At 36.9% G+C, this 21,351-nt stretch overlaps 1 protein-coding gene across 1 annotated transcript in view; it reads right to left on the reverse strand.

Moving 5' to 3' along the window:
• LOC107594123 (kelch-like protein 29) overlaps window positions 1-21,351 on the reverse strand; it is a 136,166-nt gene that overhangs the window by 93,285 nt on the left and 21,530 nt on the right. Inside the window, exon 3 of the mRNA XM_016284069.1 lies at window positions 4,486-4,821. Coding sequence (XP_016139555.1) covers window positions 4,486-4,764 — 279 coding nt within the window. The 5' untranslated portion in view covers window positions 4,765-4,821. The remainder of the gene's footprint in view (window positions 1-4,485; window positions 4,822-21,351) is intronic.

Here is a 21,351-nt window from a genome sequence, read left to right on the forward strand (position 1 = left end):
CTAACAACGACAGCATGCTTCTGCTCATCCTCCATCCGGCGGTGTGCGCACAGGATCACGGCTCGCAGTCAAATAAGCCATCTCCATTCGAGCGGATGGCTGTCCTCCACAATCCTAATCCGCCAGGCGTTGGACAGCATCGCTCTCCGCCTCTCACAAAGCCAAATACAGCATCCAAACTGTCATGCTCTTATTTGCTATTCCTATCTCTGCTGTCAACACAGAAGCCTCTTTCTCACCCGGCAGAAGCGTTCCCTCCCGTGCCGCCAGCAACCGATGATCCATCATTTGTCAGGACCGTTGCTTTGTGAAGTAAGTTTGCGATTCCTTAAGGCTTGCGGCATCTTTAAAAACATCCTCAGAGATGGGAATCTGCGGTGGTCTCCTGCTGATGGGAACCGAGGCGAGTTTTTATAAGAAAGAAGCTTCCCAAGTGCCATGTCTTGCTCTTGTTGATGGTTCAAAGGCGGAACTCTTGGCCTTCAGTTTGTGCCTTTGGCCGCTGAAAAAGCTTCAGGCTGGAGCGGCTTTTCCTTGAGATGAATTCTGTGAGCATGTGGCTGCAGATGATTTTCAACAGCAAGGAGACGCAGCTCTTAAAAGGGTCACAGCTCTCCAGACCTGCGAGGGACACTGCTATATCTGTGAATGACACCGTGAAAAATACACGGGTCTCAAAGTCAACGGCCCTGTTCTCTGATGTCTGGCTTCATCCAAAAAAACAGAAAAAGCCCCTGAAATCAATTCAGTCAAACTGAATTTTTGAATTTAAGCAGCAAGCCAAGGACAAAATTGGTCATTATACATAACAAATACATTTCTGTTGAGGAAATCCCTTGAATTGAAGCAGCAAGCCAAGGACAAAATTGGTCATTATACATAACAAATACATTTCTGTTGAGGAAATCCCAGTTCATCGCGGTTTATTTTTACCTATACAAGCCAAATTGAGGAAAAAATCAAATGCTCCAAACGAACAGCAACATACAAAGAAAAAAAGTCAGTTTATTTAGCTATATTAACTATACTTGATTATATACTTATATACATACACAAACATACATACTCCAAGTCACAATGGACAGATGTCAACATATTACAGTTTTTCTCGATTGCTAAAACACTATAACCAGGCTTTTGAACTAAAAGTTCATAACCATAGCCATAACGCCATTTTTCAAAAAGCACACCCATTTTGCTTAACTATAAACACTATTCCCCTGCTTTAACACATGAGTCAGATTCGGTGAACTGTTACTGCAAAACTCTACACACAAATCCCTATATTTCTAGGAGGAAAACAGGTAGGTGCACTTACAGTAAGACTGCTCTGTACAGTAACTTTAGAGTGCATACACTGTTGCACTATGCTACTGTAATAAAGAAATGCATCAAATTGCCTCGCATACAGATAGAGTTTCAGTATGTTTCCATTTTTTCCTGTAAAAAGGATGTGACAGTTACAGTAATGAGTGCTTCTATTTTTGTAGGACACAGAGACAACCACCTGGTGGAGGCAGACTAAGGCTTTTGTCGGAGGAGCAAGAGAGGGAGCTTGTAATCATGGTCATTGCCAATAAAGTAATCCGCCTGCGAGAGATTCAAAGGAGAGTGATTGAGGAAAATCATCATTTTCTAGGGATAAATGCCATCAGCCTCTCCACAATTGATCGTATCCTCCGAAAGCACCAGTTCCGGATGAAACCGGCGTACCGCGTCCCTTTCGAACAAAACTCTGACAGAGTGAAAGACCAACGAGTGGAATATGTTCAGGTATGAGTTTTGGAACCAGCACAGCCAGAGCAGCCTCGTTACATTGTTGTTTGGGATAATGTCAGCTTCCATCGCGCTGCTCTGGTTCGTGACTGGTTTACCAATAACCCGAGGTTTTCTAACATCTTTCTGCCTGCATAGTCTCCCTTTCTAAACCCGATAGATGGAGGTTTTTTCGGCATGGCGGTTGAAAGTGTATGACCGAGAACCTTATATCCGTGCTCACCTCCTCCAGGCCATGGAAGAAGCCTGCCTAGACATATCAGTAGATGCATGCCAGGGGTGGACCAGGCATGCAAGAGGATTTTACCCTCGCTGCCTGGCTAGGGCCAATATAGCCTGTGATGTGGACGAGATTCTCTGGCCTGACCCAGAACAAAGACGGGATGCTGAAACGGAATCATTTTTTATTTTTTTATTTTTTTTTACAGTTGTGCTGTGTAGTACATGAATGAATAAAAATGTGCCAATGTATACATTGGTTGTGTCTTTTGTGTTCATGTGAAAAGGTTTTTGAGGGGGAGAACCACAAGCAACATAACTTACCAGTTTTGGATATATTGTTTTGAATTTATTGCACCAGTGTGTAATACTATGTTGTAGTGTGTGTGTTTTTGAAAGCCTGTGTGTGATGTCTGAGGGAAAAGTTTGTTTTTTTAGCAAGAGTGAATGGTTTTGAGTGTAGAGCTTCATTTTGACCTGAAAGTAGGATGTTTGGGGAATTGGGTGAGACGTTATGGATTTGTGTTTACTGTTTTGAGAATACGAGGCATAGTTTCAAGAAATGTGTTTAAGCAATCGAGAAAAACTATAATATCCCTAAATACCACCTAGACAAAGTTCAAACGATTTGAATGTTTGTTTTTTTTGAGCAATTTGGTTTACTTCTGTGCAATAAAAACTACGTTTGATGTGATGTTTATTGCAATATCTGGATCCTGAAGCAAAATCAGTTGAGAATCACTAGTCTAATTTACCAAGGCCTTCCAAATAGCTTTTACATCTAATCAGAGAATAAATGGGAATTATTAGTCAAATTAATCATGCAATTATGCTGCTGGACTAATGAAATTCCTACTAAAACTAAAATTGTTACTTGAAATAAAATAATTTAATTCAGTTTTATTATTTCATTAATAAATTAATCAAATAATTCGGCAAAGTTTAACTGAAATAAAACAAAATCATAAATTATTATTAAATATTTTTAAGGTAAGGCAAAATTTCTCACTTTTATTTAGTTTAACCTGATGTATTAAAATAACTCAAACTGAAATAAAAATGTATTTTAAAAAGTATAAAAACAGACAACCAAATTACTCAAATTAAACTAAAATTAAAAATGTATACGAAAAAAGACCGATATTATTTTTTTTTGACAGCCGATGCCGATATCTTGGAAAGCAAGGTTGCCGATGGCTGACAAAAAGCCGATATAATTGTATTTATTTTAATTAATATTTAAGAAATTTGAAATCATTTGAAAATAGATTAAAAAATAAATTTGTAAAATAAACATACTTATACTTTAGATGACAACGTATTTTTCACAAATAAATAAATATTTAATAAAAATATAATTAAAAAGGAAGTAAACTGTAATCAACAGAGCACTCAGTATTCTGGGAAGTTTGTGTGCATTGGGAATCATATTTTTTCAAATAAAGCCAAGGTAACACTCTTGCACGGACCAAAAGTCACGCAGAGAACACGCGATCATGCAGGTCACATACACACTTCACAAGATCTCACAACTGGATTTGACTAAGTTTGCAAGGTTTGTGAAATTATTTTTTTCATTAGCCATTCAAAGATTTGTTCAAATGATGTAAATGCGTATTTGCTGAAAGCTGACAGCAAATGAGAAAGTTTTATAATTAAAGCCAAGGTAACACTCTTGCACGGACCAAAAGTCACGCAGAGAACACGCGATCATGCAGGTCACATACACACTTCACAAGATCTCACAACTGGAGTTTGCAAAGTTTGCAAGGTTTGTGAAATTATTTTTTTCATTAGCCATTCAAAGATTTGTTCAAATGATGTAAATGCGTATTTGCTGAAAGCTGACAGCAAATGAGAAAGTTTTATAATGTTTGCCTTTCTATTACAATAATATAAAAGCAATCGTTATAATACTTTTTGAATACATTTTAATTCCTTTGTTTAACAGATCTATCGGATTTTTAGACAGACTTCTGTTCGTGGACAGAAATGTTAATGACGACGGCGAACAAGAGGGAGAATGTGAGCACTGTGCGCGCAGGCGCTGCCACTCTCAGCACCGTCAAAATAAAAGTCCCAAATAGAACGCATATATTTGAAAAATGCCGAATATCAGCCGATATATCGGCCTTGGCGATATATCGGTCGACCACTACATAAAACTATTAAAACTTTAACTAAAACTAATTAAAAATACTAATAAAAACTATAATAGTACCTCATTGTTACCAAAATAACACCGCTTCAAAGTCAACATCAAATTTGACCACATTAACTTCAAAATACAATCTGCATGAATCATATATGGACACTTTCATGGGCTGTTTTGTCCCTTTTAGACCTTAGCAGTGTGAATTACCATCGACTACCGTTGAAGTGGGAACATCTCTCAATAGTGTTTCAGAGAAGAAAATTATACCCGTTTGGAATGACATGAGGGTGAGTAAATTAGTCAGAGAGAGCAGCTGCAGGTGTGTTCAGTCCTACCTTAGTCGCAGAGGTGGTGCAGGTGGAGGCTAATCGCTTGCAGGTCAGCTCGCTATTGGCCGTGCTCGTTGCCCCGGTGACCGGGGTGGGCAGCAGCGAGGGGATGACGGGCAGGGGCAGGAGGCCGGGACGGTTGTTGCCACTGTTGGGGATAGAGGAGGCAGAGGTGGAGACGCAGCCGTTAACTGTGCCGCCGCAGCTGCTGTTGGAGGCGCAGCGCTCCCTCCGCTCCCACACGCTGCGGAAATCCCGCTCGAAACGCTGATGGTACCGTGACATCACAGAATGGAGCGGGAGAACGAGAGACACTTCTGCTCACGGCGAGCTGGAGAAAACCTAACCAAGGAGAACAAACGCCTTATATTAACATCTCCAAAAAAATAATGCTACTTTACAAACAAACACACAATAAAGATCAATAATATCAAAGAAATCGTATCGAGATCAAGATATATTGGCAGATGACGGCAGAAATAAGCGTGAAAACAGTCAGTCGGTGGCTAATAAGCTAATGTGTCTCTGTGTGAATGAATGGTGCGGTTTCCTCTGATATACAGTACAAACTCAAACACACAGTGTTTTCTGAGTCTGTGTCTCAACATGAGGACATGAACCCATGAACTTCCCCTCCAGAGAGTCACTTCACCAGTTTTTCACTGTTTAATGTGAGAAAAACTACCGTCAAATACAAACTGAAACTAAAACTGAAAGACCTTCATGACAACCCACCAAAATAAAAGTCTGGTTTAACTTGAAGAAATTATGACAGAAATATATCACTATTGTATACTAAATGTACTTCTGAAATTACTAATAATAATATAATTATTTGTAAGAACACCATACAAACTAAATATTTTTTCCATCCATGTTTTACTTCATCCAGCTCTGTTGTGCAGCATCTTATTTGACCAAAAATAAAAGCGCAATGTTTTGTTGTAATTGTTAAATTTTCATTTGATTACATTTTTAAAGATTGATTAAAATTGTTGAAGTTTTATTAATTAACTTCATTACACATGATTTATATTCAATCATAAAACACAGAATCCAAAATAAATTTAACCGAAAACACAGAATTTAGAGAAAAATACAATTTTCATGGGGCCCACCAAAAACTTTCGTTCCTTTTCACACAAATTACGATTACAGGTGCAGATTATTGATTAATAAATACTTTTTTCATGCACAATACTATGTTACGACCTCAAAACACTTACCATAGCGCATGATTTGTAAACGAATACATTTTGATGTTTGCAGCACATAACCAGCTTCATACATACGGCTTTTCTGATCACTTAAACTTGCTCGGTAGCGCTACAGCATTGTGTGAAATACAAGTCACAATAAAAGAGCTCAAAGACTTGTGGAAACGAGCTACAATGGCACGGTTGATTCAGAAAATGCATTTTGTGTGACGTTTGCTTATGTTGACCTATTGTTAGCACTACTGTCACACTTTAACGGTTTCTGAGAACCTTGAAAAACAATACTATTTCACTTTGAATCTGCTGTAAAACATGACACAAGCAATGCAATATCCTTTTGCAAAAATGTACCCACAAATGTTTTTCCTTCTCTTATTACACTGGGCTGTTTAATAAACCCACATATGCAATAGAGAAAAAAAAATTATATTGCTTGGCAATATTGCAGCAAATTGTACCTCTGGTTTTGCAGAAACGTAGCCAGAGTCACGTATTTCCAATGATTGCTGGTTGGTTGGTGTTTTAACGCCATGCCAGCTTCCTTGGCTTTTCATTGTTGAAATAGTGTAAGAGCAATTTAAAAACCTATATAAAGGTTTTATAGGTTTTCTTTAGATTAAAAAAAATCTCAAATGAATTCAGGGTAGACAAGTTTCTCCAAAAGAGTTTGTGGAGTAATATAACTTCCTAAGAGAAATTAAGCCAGAATAATTTAATAAACTTTGTTTAAGAGATACTGAACATATTTCCAATGAGCCTGGGCTGCAAAATGGATTGCTATGGATTAATAGATCAATTATCAAATTAGCATCAACTATACTTAAATAAAAGACAATATATTGCCTTCTTTTTGCTGCTTTTCTGTGCAAATATTGATGCATTCCATTATCTCTGATTAATTAATCAGCACATCATATAATTAATCCACTTAAAATGATTCAATTGACAGCCCTAATTAAAACATTACAACATCTCCTGATCTCATTTGGAGTATTTTAAGATCGAACGCATTACACTTTACGCCTCTAGGTTCAAATGCATCAAAAAGCAATAATATCTGTTCATGCGTTTCACTGCTAGATACAGTTCAACACTTGTAGAGATTCAAAGCTCATTGTCACCATGCAAAGACTGTAAATTACCATCTGGATTTGATTTATGATTATGAATAAATGAAATCTCTATCATGTGCTGATGTGTGCTGCTCCACCTCATCTTTAAAATCACACTCAATGAAAATCAAACAGCTTTAATGTTAAACTAGATAAATGTGTTGCATAATTCTGAAGGTGTTAAACATATTTAATTAATCCTATTATAAGTTATGTTTGGCAGCCTTTCATCAAAAGACACCACTGGCTGGAAACACTGAAAGCACTGAATAGATTCAGATATGGGAACTCAGCGTCTGGTCAGCATCTCTATTGTCACATGATTCATTCTGTATGATTCTGCCTTTAAATTCAGCACAAAAGATGGGAGGTCACATGTTGTCTAGAGAGTGGAGATAAGCGACTGCTTTACAGATCAATCCAGCCATGATGTGTGACAGCAGCACAAAAGAGTAACGCTGATGCTGATAACAGAAACTGTGTGAATGAACATGTTTGGTGAATGTAAATCAATTTTGTGTGGAAAAGACATGTCAATTAGTCAATCAATCAATGGGTTTCCAATGACTGATGCAGATGCTAAAATTCGATATTAGAGATTTAATTAAAATATAAATGTAAAATATAATTAATATCTAATTTACTTAGTATATTTATATGTATTTGTTTGATTTTAATATTGTTATACATATATTTTCTTTTATTTATAATAAAATACATGTATAAAAGTGTTTTTGTATGTTTTTGTTAGTTTTTTTATATAATCAAAGTATAAAAATGTAATTGTTTGTTTTTTAAACAATTATTTTTTATTTATTTTAATTATACTTGTATCATATATTATTTATTATATAATATAATAAAATTGAAATGTAAAAAAATCAAATATATATATATAAATATACATTATTTATATTTTGAATAAATATTTAACATGGACAAAGGTTCTAGTTAAAGGGGTCATATGATGCTGCTAAAAAGAACATTATTTTGTGCATTTGGTGTAATTAAATGCGTTTATGCGGATAAGTTAAAAAAACACATTATTTTCCACATACTGTACTTTATTGTTTCTCCTCTATGCCCTGCCTTTTTGAAACGTGTCGATTTTTACAAAGTTCATCGGTCTGAAAAAGCGAGGTGCGCTCTGATTGGTCAGCTATCTAATGCGCTGTGATTGGCAGAATACCTCAAGTGTGAGACGGAAATGTTACGCCCCTCACATACTGTTGACGACGTGTCCCAGCCGGAGCGACGAGACATAAATATTAAAACCCATTACAAACGAGGCATTTGTTGCATCCAGTGGGGACATAATTACGGATTATAATGACTTATACTGTCTTTTTATGCGTTGCGTTGCATTGCATCGTGCCGCGTAAACATAAAACTGTCTGCATTTGTGATCAGAGAAATGACAAACAACAAGTGCTACTCTACACTGCCGAAAACTGATGTTTGAATCATCAGTGGCAAATCATTTAAATGAAAACGTACTTCCGTGAGTCAGAATCGCCGGCATTTTAGTCTAACATTACTCTCCCAGGATCAGGAAACAGTCCTCCATAAAATGTGCTGCACACATCTGGATATTTGGGTTGAACTGTTCTGGAACAGTGTTGTAAATACCACTGATTTGTAGTCATAGTCTTTTGGAAGACCAAACAAAGTAGTTTCGCTTTCATAACGAAAAACACAGCGGCCTAGCGTGAGGGGAAGCCCCAGCTTAGCGTGCACTGAGGCCAGGATAGAGTGAGCTGAGGCGGCGGGGTCGAGATCCGACGAATGAGCGGCAAACACATGTGACGGACCCCGGGCTGGATTCCGCTTTATCCACGGTGAAAGTTGATGTATTTCCTCAGCGACTAGCACAGATCAGCTCTAGGCATGAAGAAGCGGATATCGTCCTCTTTTGGAAGACCAAACAAAGTAGTTTCGCTTTCACAATGAAACACACAGCGTCTTCAGGACATGGCTGCAGCGTCAACAATACTACAGCAAGACTAAAAGTTACGCCTTTTTTCTTTGCGTGAACATTTGGGCGGCGTTATGCAAATTTTCCCCCATAGTGAGGTAGGTATGTGGGGGCGTGTTAGAACGAGCCATTTTAGGTAGGTGTGGCTGACTCTTAACTTCTATAAAGAATATTTCTTTGGATTTGAGACTTTAGTCTTTGCAACAGATCTTCTTTATGCACCAAGAGCTTGTAACACTCCAAAGAGAAAGAAAAAATTTAAATCGCATCATATGACCCCTTTAACACTTAATCATCCAGTCATGCATAGTTATCTGCCTGTGCTAGTAATCTCAAACTCAGATAATCACTAATCAATATTTCACACCAATAATATGATGAGCATATCTGATGTTAAACTGATTAGATTATTCATTAGTACTTCAAAGGTTCTCCCACACATTAATTGACCTTCCCAAATAATGAAAATTTTTTTACTATGACCAAACTGTCAGTTTCATTCAGACTTATTGTGAATATACTGGCAACAATGTGTGTTTGGTTTTAATGACGGTTTCAGACACACATGTGACGGACCCCGGGCTGGATTCCGCTTTATCCACGGTGAAAGTTGATGTATTTCCTCAGCGACTAGCACAGATCATTCAAATTAGCGGCAATTGAACTGCCGCAATTGTTCGTTTGAGTTTTCCCTCTTGTCTTCTGATTTCTTGGCTTTCAAATAGCTTGAAAAAAAATTTCATTTTACTTTCACTTTCAAATTAGCGGCAATTGGGCGTTGATCCAATTAATGCAACAACAGCGTCAAACTGAATCAATAAAAATACACCATATATGCCTAATAAAATAACAAATTACTTAGGCTACACAAAGTTTAAATAGGTATATAAAACTGAAAATCAGCAAACACCGTGGAACCAAATAAATAAGAAACATTGAACATTTATTTGCAAAATGAATAAGTAAGCTTGGAGGCACGGCACATACACCTTGATGTAAAATAAAAAAAAATAAAATACACAAAGTTTTAATAAAGTAATCAGCAAACACTGTGGAACCAAATAAATAAGAAACGAATGTATAAACTTCCAGTCAACAGGCTTTTCAAAATCTAAAATATTGCCAAACAGGCGCCTTTGCATTTCCTTTCTAAACAATCTTCTGCCATCGTCTTGTCTTTCTCACCTCACTCGTGTCAGTCAGCTCGACTCACTCTCCTCATGTGATAAATATAATCTGAGTCCTGCTCTGTGGTGCACTGTCGTTCATGCTCGGTTCGGCACGCTGCATTGAGCGTTTAGTTTTTAAAAGTGTCTGTCCTCTAACTGAACTAGGCTAAATGATTTTTGTTACTATAAATAAATCAAAACGACGGTGGGGGGCGGTGCCACAGTAGGCAAATGACGTAACCGGTGTTGCGGCTTAACACCGGTATAACCGAAAACACCGTCTATCGCAGCAAGCCTAATTCACTACAGCAAAAAGTTACAGTTGAGTGTTGGTAAAAACACTCCTGGTTTACCAGAATAACAGACACTTGAGGCTGGAGCCTTTTTCATGTGAGATGGTGAAAAACACACTTTGGCAGATACTGGGAGAAATGTCAAATCAAGTCAATATCAAATATGTTTTATGTGGGTAAACACCACTTTTAATCTCATCATAGAGGTTCCTCTAATGTGTGAGCATGTTTCCCTATAAATCTAATTTTATTTTAGGAGATGAAATTACACATAAAAAGATCACAGTTGAAGGTGAGTGACAGTTTAATTATCTGTTAAAAACCTCATCAAATTGTATGCAATAATTACAATATTGGAGTAGAGAAACAGGACGGGATTTCAGGGCTCAGATAAAAAGTAGTAAACTCTAAACATTTATTATAAGAAAACAAGTTCATACTATGCAAGAAATTCCAACGTTCACAATGCAAAAAACCTCCTGACCTCACAACACTTATCAACCCAGGTTCATTGGGAAAACGTGCATGTAGCGACATTTCTGCAAAATGAACATTGCTTCTTGCACATTTCGTGACACTTTCAAAGTGAAATATACAGTGAGTGGTACTAAAAGCACGTTCAGTTTTATTCAAAACTGTTGAACGTGAATCTGGCAACGTTTTATAACACTGGCTGTTACACACAAGGCTGCAGTTTGGAAATTAAGTGAGTTAGTGCTAAGTGAGCGAGTGACAGCAAGTGCTGCTAAAAGCTTAATGCTCTATCGTGTTCGAAAATAGCATATCAGCTACATTAAACCTGACTCTAAACATACCCGATAGTGTTAACTAGGGCTGTGCGATATTGAAGAAAAATGCGATATGCGATAACTAATTAAATAATGCGATATTCGATATGCGATACGATAATGCTTAAAGTGCCACATGCTCAGATTAAACAGTTTTACTCAGCTGTTGCTGAGTCAGTTCTGTGAACTTCTATAACTATCTTGTGTCTTATTTGTATGTATTTATGTACCAAGTGTTCCTGTAAAACCACAACAAATCCCTTGTGTTTGCGCACACTTAAGTGGTGAATAAAGCTCATTCGGATTCTGATTCTAATAAGAAAGCACCCCTACAACAACTTCTGAAAGTGAACGGTAGTGTTTTACTCTAGCATTACATAAAAATGTCATTCTAACATGAGTTTAGGAACTGAATAATAAAAAGGAAAAATAAAAAACTGCTTAGTATTTGCTCTTTGAATTCAATATGCACTGATTCTTATTTAAGCTACAAAAGCTATTTAGGTAAGAGCAGTGAGTGATTTACTCTTTGTCTTTTGTTCATGGCCCCAAATATTGCAAGCTGTAGCGATATGAATATTGCGATATGTACATTTGAGATATTTCGATATATTGCACAGCCCTAGTGTTAACATAAGCAAACGTGAGATAAACACGCATTTGCTGAAGCAACCATGCCATTTTACTCACGTTTCATGGAACTCAAGCCCAAACGCTCCACATCAGAAGTGTAACGCTGTATCAGGTGAGCTTACAAGCAAGTTTACTACATCAGAAAAGCCAAATCACTGATTATGAGATTCAAACGTCAAATTGTATTAGTTTATAAATCATACACTATGATAAAAGTGTTTTGAGGTCATAACAGTATCGTGCAAGGAACATTAATCAATATTAATCATTAATATGCCTCTGTAATCAGAACTTGTGTGAAAACAAATAAAAGGTGGTGTTTTCCTGCCAAAACTGCAGCTGTTGGAAACGGAATTATATGTATAGGCATGTTTTAGAGGTTTTGCAAAAATGTAGGTAGAGGCACATTTTTCCAATGAGCCAATGCTGCCATTTATAGAAACTAAACTGCAGAAACGCTCATTTAGAAATTACAATGAGACATCTCACATTTATATCTCAAATGATCACCAATTTCACATTAGCATATGACTGCCACATTGCACAGAGCTTAGCGAATCATAACAGAGCTCATTTGCATAGTCAAAACTAGGGATGCACGATATATCGGCCACCATATCGGTATCGGCCGATAAATGCTCATTTTTTCTGTTATCGGTATCGGCCTGATAAGAAAATTTGGCCGATATCTTAAAGCCGATAAATAATGCATTCAAAACCAACCCGTTTAATTTTTATTCATATTTCTGAAAGTCTGTTTCACCCCATTGTTATTTTACTATGATATTCTATTAATATGTATTAAGATTTTGAAGTATTTTCTGTAATCTGGTTGTGCGTTTTTGTCATTTTTATTAGTTTGTTTTTCTTCAAGTAAGTCTATGTAGTGTTTACTTATTATTTCAGTTTTAGTACTTTAGTAATTTATTTCAGTACTTGAGCTTAAACTAAATAAAAATGATGAATAGCTGAAATGAAATTTGTTTGTTTTTTATTTTATTTCAGTTAACATCCATTTTATATCAAGGAACAAACTTTTTTTTTTTTTTCATAGTTTTAGCTTGTTAACACCCTTTAGTTCACCCTTTTATTTAAACACTTCCCTAATATTCTCAACACAAGCATATCTGTAAACATTACAGAGTTTAATAGATGCTGCAGAACAGGAATGATCTCACAATGCAAAAACAAATCAAATGCATGTCACTTATTTTCCTCTTTTCTGTCACCTCTGACACCCAAAGGCATACAAATAAAGAAAATCACTGAAAAAAAACAAACAGCACAAAACCCACACAAAAACAGATCCAAGCAGAACACATGGTTTGGAGTTTAGCTGTGCTGAAATGTGATCAGGGGTGTGTGACGGGCTTATGATGCCTCCAGTAATGGAGAAACAAGCAGAAAATGTATTCATAAGGGTTAAGCCTCTTTGCTAAAACACAACTCCTGCTGCTTCACGCCGTAAAGCGCTCCATCACAGAAGCGTCCGCGACAGCTGCGTACTGCTGTATCTGTGGTGGGCGGCATTGCTCTCCTGTCTTTAGCTATGCTTCACTAGTAATGCATGACTGCCACATGACCGCAAACAGGAAGAACCGGCAGCAGTATCCCAGCAGACACCGGAGACATTCCTGCTGCACTTAGGATGACCTCAGATCTCACTTCGCTCCAAACATTCCCTCTGAGCATCTCAAAGTGAGACTTCTGCCTGTGCCACATCAATTATGTCCATCTGTTGAGTTTTGTTTTGCGTTTCTTTTTCATTGTTGCTCTGGAGGAGGATAGAATTACATACTGAGAAGTTACGATTCCTTTTGCAGATCTTACTTTGATGAACTTCTTGCACTGAAGACGTTATTGCTGAAGAGCTGAACTAGATGCTCTTTTCTATGCATTTACAATGAATAGGCACACAGACAAAAAAAAGCACCATAAACTAGACCAAACAGACTGCTTAAGTCATATGATAACTTTGAACAAGAAATGGAGCCAAATTCACTTTCAGTGAAGATCTTGACATATGCTCTCATTTCAGTTAATGAAAGATTTATGTCTAATCTGTTCGGTTCAATAGATCTGGATTTGTTGATCCAGTTCACAAATCGGACTGATTCCCAAGTTCGACTCAATAATTTGATTCTCTCACAGGGGTTATCAACTAAATATATAAATAGCTTAAAGGAATAGTTCACCCCAAAATGAAAATTTGCTGAAAATTTACTCGGGCCATCCAAGATGTACAGTGGGGCAAAAAAGTATTTAGTCAGCCACCAATTGTGCAAGTTCTCCCACTTAAAAAGATGAGAGAGGCCTGTAATTTTCATCATAGGTATACCTCAACTATGAGAGACAAAATGAGAAAAAAAAATCCAGAAAATCACATTGTAGGATTTTTAAAGAATTAATTGGTAAATTCCTCGGTAAAATAAGTATTTGGTCACCTACAAACAAGCAAGATTTCTGGCTCTCACAGACCTGTAACTTCTTCTTTAAGAGGCTCCTCTGTCCTCCACTGGTTACCTGTATTAATGGCATCTGTTTGAACTCGTTATCAGTATAAAATACATCTGTCCACAACCTCAAACAGTCACACTCCAAACTCCACCATGGCCAAGACCAAAGAGCTGTCAAAGGACACCAGAAACAAAATTGTAGACCTGCACCAGGCTGGGAAGACTGAATCTGCAATAGGAAAGCAGCTTGGTGTGAAGAAATCAACTGTGGGAGCAATTATTAGAAAATGGAAGACATACAAGACCACTGATAATCTCCCTCGATCTGGGGCTCCACGCAAGATCTCACCCCGTGGGGTCAAAATGATCACAAGAACTGAGCAAAAGAGAACTTGCACAATTGGTGGCTGACTAAATACTTTTTTGCCCCACTGTAGATGAGTTTATTCCTTCATCTGAACAGATTTGGAGAAATTTAGTATTCCATCACTTGCTCAGCAATGGATGCTCTGCAGTGAATGGGTGCCGTCAGAATGAAAGTCCAAACAGCTGATAAAAACATCACAATAATCCACAAGTAATCCACACCACTCCAGTCCAGCAGTTAACATCTTATAAAGAGAAAAACTGCGTGTTTATAAGAAACAAATCCATCAGTAAGACCTTTTTTTTTTTTTTTCAAACCGTTGTTTCTGGCTGAAATATGAGTCCATAATCCATAATAACACTTCCTCCAGTGGAAAAGTCATCTGGTCTGAATCAGGAGAGAAATTTGCACAGATCAAGCACCGTTTACAAGCCAAAATAGTCCAAAAACACCTCTAAACAAATATGTTGTTAGATTTTGATGTGAGAGGCAGAGGATGGACTTTTTCACTGGAGGAAGCATTATTATTGATTATGGACTCGTCTTTCAGCCAGAATTCATTGTTTTAAGTTAACGTCTTAATGATGGATTTGTTTCTTTTGGCTTCTCAATACATCAACTGATGGACTGGAGTGGTGTGGATTACTTGTGGATTATTGTGATGTTTTTATCAGCTGTTTGGACTCTCATTCTGACGGCACCCATTCACTGCAGAGCATCCACTGGTGAGCAAGTGATGCAATGCTACATTTCTCCAAATCTGATGAAGAAACAAACTCATCTACATCTTGGATGGCCTGAGGATGAGCACATTTTCAGCAATTTTGAATTTTTTGGGTGAACTATTTTATTCAAATTCCTCACATATACATATATATATATACATATACATATACAGATATATATATATATATATATATATATATATATATATAGACACACACACACACACACACATATATATTGTATGACTTCAGAAGACTTTGAATATTTGAATAAAGTTATTTGGACTAGTTTTATGTTTTAGCCTTTTCCTCCTTTTTGGAGCTTAACAGAAATAGTGGCAATGCACAGCTAGGGTGAAATGTTCCTTTAAGCATTGGTTTTCACACTTCTAAACATGTGCGGTGACTCAAATCTGCATAAACACCTCTAAACCTTGATTTACATTTATATGCATCTCCATGCTGTGCATCCTCTGTACATTTTATCAAATTTAATTTCTTTTTTAATCAACAGAGCCACCAATCTACCGCACTGGAATAGTGTGTGTAAAGTCAAGGGTGAAATATATATATATATATATATATAGACACACACACACACACACACACACACATATATATTGTATGACTTCAGAAGACTTTGAATACAGTGCACAAGTTATTTGGACTAGTTTTATGTTTTAGCCTTTTCCTCCTTTTTGGAGCTTAACAGAAATAGTGGCAATGCACAGCTAGGGTGAAATGTTCCTTTAAGCATTGGTTTTCACACTTCTAAACATGTGCGGTGACTCAAATCTGCATAAACACCTCTAAACCTTGATTTACATTTATATGCATCTCCATGCTGTGCATCCTCTGTACATTTTATCAAATTTAATTTCTTTTTTAATCAACAGAGCCACCAATCTACCGCACTGGAATAGTGTGTGTAAAGTCAAGGGTGAAATTAGTGTGTTTGCTAAGATGTGCAGATTCGCTGCTGTAATTCTTTCCCCCGTTTCCTTACAGCAAAGAAACTGGCTGCAAGTAAATTGGATGTTTACCATTCAAAAAAGATGTACATGTGGCTAATAATTTGCTATTTGGATGCTGAATAATACATTTCAGTTCTGGTAATAACAAACACTTTCAGAGCAGCAGATATGGGCGGGAGAAAGCTGCATTATGGATTAGCTTCATATGAATGCACTCTACTAAATATTTCAGAGCCACGTTCTCATCTGCAAAAAACAATTCGGTGAAAGCTCTTCGGCATAAGGCTACGTGGCAAATCAAGAACACAAATGTGCAAATCATATATTTGTAGGAATGCAAATATGTTTATGTGCAATCCTTTCCAGCTCATCTTATATTCATATATAATTTGATACATGAATCCCTTTTGTTTGTTGGATTCAGAAAACAAAACACATTTGCATAATAAAACACATTTTTCAAAATAATACTTTTCTCCCTCAAAACAAAACTGTCATGCAAATAGAGCAAAAAGGGTCTTATTATTAGTCAAACTCACTGTTAAGTTAATGCACATTGCCTGTGATGGAAACAGATTTGTACAAACAAGACCGAGCAGAGAATAACAGTCACACTTCACAATCTCTTACCGGACTGGGCTCCCCACAGGATCCCTTTTCAAACGAGCATGAACCATTCATTTGACAAATAACTCCGCATAAACTAACTCAATGCAGCGACTAGCAAAGGAAAGGAGGAACATTCATTATGAACCATAAGGAGCACAAATTAAAATATTAATGCAACATATGCACGAGGTTTATTAAAGCATGCATTAAAGTCTGACAACCGAGAAGTGACACATTTACCCTAGGGGTGTATGTACAACCAAAATCTAACGTCACGCTAACCGCATATCAGTTTTCTAGCTGCTAAAAATGAACCTTGTGCTGCAGAAAGATTATATAAATTACAGCAGCACATAAAACCATATTTTCCAGGTCAAAATTGCATTGTTGAGAGAATAATAAGTCGAATCCGTTTAAGTCACATTTTATTATTACACTCAGAAATAATTTCACATAACAGTAAATAAAATGTTTACCAACACTATAAACCTGTATTTTAGTTCACCTACAGTAATTTCACAATAGTGTTACGAATTTGTGTTTTGTTAATGAAAACTATGATGAAACATATTCGTCAAGCTTTTTTTCATGACTATGAGACAAAACTAATGACACCAACATCAATAACTACTAACTACACTATGATTAATACAAAATGAAATATTGTTGACGAAAAAAGCAGACTAAAATGTAGTTGAAAAAAGTAAAAACTCTCTATATCCAAAGTATCTCTATTTTAATCAACAACAAACAAACAAAATACACCTTACAAGTTTTCATGCTTGGGGTTACCCGTTTAAATCCCCCAATTAGAGCTTTTCTGTGCTTATAGTTGAAAAAAAGCACAATCATCCTGAAACGTCTCGAATGACAACACTAAAATTCGACTTTTTCATTGACTAAAATTACCAGACTTTGTCAACTAAAACTTGACTAAGCAAAAACAGGACAGGTTGACTAAATATGATAATAACTAAAATGGACATTTGAGACAGAACTAAGACTAAAATAAATAAAAAAATAACACTAGTCCACAACAAATCCTTGAAATGTAACCGTTTTCAGAACAGAAAAGGAATGAAAATTATAAGCATAAAATAAACAAATGATAGTGGTTTTCATTATGCCTGCTTCTACATCACTGCCTGTTTAGCCCCGCCCACCGATTTGTGTATCTAGTGTAAATAATGAGAGAGGCAAACGCCGGTCTACACAGAAACTAAATGATAAAGATGAATCCGAGGACAACAAGACGCTGTTCAGAGCCAAGTTGTGGGAAAAACACAGTCTTTGCATTGCCTTCCTTCTGATCCCAACATTAAGAAAGAGTGATTAGTGGATGAACTTTATTTTTAATGAAGATCTAGACCTCGTCAGTAAGAACTTGGTCCTTTGTCCACTTCATTTCACCGTGGATGCGTTTACAAACAAGGCACAATTCGATGCAGGATTTTCAGAAAGATTGAAACTAAAAGACGATGCTGTGCGACTATATCGGATCCGACAGTATTGTCGCACCACACGAGTGTGAGTAACTGTTTTTCTTATGTGCTCACTATTGCTTTATCTGTTATTACAGATCGTTTGATATGAACTGAGTATTTATGCGTTTTTAACTTAAATCACTGCAGCATCCATCTGTGAAGAATGTAGCTGTTAAACATACACAACTGTTAGCCAATCAGATCAGTGGGCGTTTACTTCCGAGTCTACAATCCGCCACAGCTATTCACACAGAGCGTTCTGATGAGGGTCAAAACAGGACAGAAAATAGCCTTTTACTGCTAAATTATGATGTTTTTTGATGTAAAAATCTTGATAACATAATAAGTGGATCTCAGAGAACAGTACAAAATAATAATAATAAAAAAGGCAGTTCATGACCCCTTTAATATTTTTGTGGAAACTGGTTTGCTGGTTTAAGCCGGTCTGACTTCCTCTCTGCTTAGTTTTTTTGTATAAACTGGTTTGCTGGTTTCATCTGGTCTGACCACCTCTCTGCTTCATATTTTAATGTAAACTGGTTTGCTGGTCTTTGCTGGATTAAACTGATTGACCACCTCTCAGATTACCAAAATATCTCTAAAACCAGATACAAAAAATGGCTTGGTTTAAGTTGGTTTAAGTTGTTAATCATAATTTTATTAATGCTACATAACAGATATTTTCTGTACACATGGACCACATGACAAATGACTAAAAATACATGAATTATCAAAAAAAAGTTTGCTCTTCGAGCATCCATGTCTGTTTGTATGTTTTGTAATAGCTGTGCAGGTCTCCTGGTTAATCCAGGGCTGCGTTTCCCAAAAGCATCGCAAGCTAAGTTAATTGTAGAGATCACTGGTGGTAATGGTTCTACGATCTACTTAGGCTTACGATGCTTTTAGGAAATGTAGCCCAGAACAGTAAAGTAAAAATCCTACACATCCCTGTAAGCTATTTGGTTTCCCAGCATGCTCAGCACATTTGAGTTCTTCTCAACCACAGTGACTTGAGATGTTGAGATCCGGTTTCATCACTTTGACAACTGAGAAACTCATACAACTACTGCAAATACTCACTGATGCTTTTGAAGAAACATGAGATTTTAGGAACTGAGATTCTGTTGCACAACTTCAGACGAGTAATACAATTAAATCTTAATTTTTTTTAAAGCGAAACAACTTACACAGTGCAAAGGGTTACATTAATGTATATACAGTGCAGGGTCACTTTGGATTCAATTGCTACTCTGTCAGACCATAAACCAAATAACATTTAACTCAACATTGAGACGTCACTCTTTATTAGCTTCATCAGTTTGCACATTTCTTTTAAGTCTGACTTGATTACATACAGAGCAACGTCACACCAGTCTCATATTAGTCTGGTGTAGTTTTAATGCTGAAAAATGCAGGAAACATTCAATCTAACTGAACGCAGACGGCAGCAGTTTTAAGCACACCAATCTACACTAGTTTAAGACTGAGAATGCTGCTAAAAAAACAACAACTTACGATCAAAGTAGCGTCACGTGGCAGTGACTTCTGAAATGTCTATATGACCAGAAACGCACGTCTATTCCAAGCTCATCTGGAGGAAGATCTATTGAAGTGATGCCAGTCCTCCAGCTGCACTGCCACGGGCGTTTAACCCCACGGATGGAAACCAGAGACGACAGGACGGAGCTGTCTCACTGCATTCCCATCTTTGATATGAACTGAGTATTTATGCGTTTTTAACTTAAATCACTGCAGCATCCATCTGTGAAGAATGTAGCTGTTAAACATACACAACTGTTAGCCAATCAGATCAGTGGGCGTTTACTTCCGAGTCTACAATCCGCCACAGCTATTCACACAGAGCGTTCTGATGAGGGTCAAAACAGGACAGAAAATAGCCTTTTACTGCTAAATTATGATGTTTTTTGATGTAAAAATCTTGATAACATAATAAGTGGATCTCAGAGAACAGTACAAAATAATAATAATAAAAAAGGCAGTTCATGACCCCTTTAATATTTTTGTGGAAACTGGTTTGCTGGTTTAAGCCGGTCTGACTTCCTCTCTGCTTAGTTTTTTTGTATAAACTGGTTTGCTGGTTTCATCTGGTCTGACCACCTCTCTGCTTCATATTTTAATGTAAACTGGTTTGCTGGTCTTTGCTGGATTAAACTGATTGACCACCTCTCAGATTACCAAAATATCTCTAAAACCAGATACAAAAAATGGCTTGGTTTAAGTTGGTTTAAGTTGTTAATCATAATTTTATTAATGCTACATAACAGATATTTTCTGTACACATGGACCACATGACAAATGACTAAAAATACATGAATTATCAAAAAAAAGTTTGCTCTTCGAGCATCCATGTCTGTTTGTATGTTTTGTAATAGCTGTGCAGGTCTCCTGGTTAATCCAGGGCTGCGTTTCCCAAAAGCATCGCAAGCTAAGTTAATTGTAGAGATCACTGGTGGTAATGGTTCTACGATCTACTTAGGCTTACGATGCTTTTAGGAAATGTAGCCCAGAACAGTAAAGTAAAAATCCTACACATCCCTGTAAGCTATTTGGTTTCCCAGCATGCTCAGCACATTTGAGTTCTTCTCAACCACAGTGACTTGAGATGTTGAGATCCGGTTTCATCACTTTGACAACTGAGAAACTCATACAACTACTGCAAATACTCACTGATGCTTTTGAAGAAACATGAGATTTTAGGAACTGAGATTCTGTTGCACAACTTCAGACGAGTAATACAATTAAATCTTAATTTTTTTTAAAGCGAAACAACTTACACAGTGCAAAGGGTTACATTAATGTATATACAGTGCAGGGTCACTTTGGATTCAATTGCTACGCTGTCAGACCATAAACCAAATAACATTTAACTCAACATTGAGACGTCACTCTTTATTAGCTTCATCAGTTTGCACATTTCTTTTAAGTCTGACTTGATTACATACAGAGCAACGTCACACCAGTCTCATATTAGTCTGGTGTAGTTTTAATGCTGAAAAATGCAGGAAACATTCAATCTAACTGAACGCAGACGGCAGCAGTTTTAAGCACA

The sequence above is a fragment of the Sinocyclocheilus grahami genome, unplaced genomic scaffold, assembly GCF_001515645.1.
Source record: "Sinocyclocheilus grahami isolate Dianchi unplaced genomic scaffold, SAMN03320097.WGS_v1.1 scaffold179.1, whole genome shotgun sequence".
Taxonomy (NCBI): domain Eukaryota; kingdom Metazoa; phylum Chordata; class Actinopteri; order Cypriniformes; family Cyprinidae; genus Sinocyclocheilus; species Sinocyclocheilus grahami.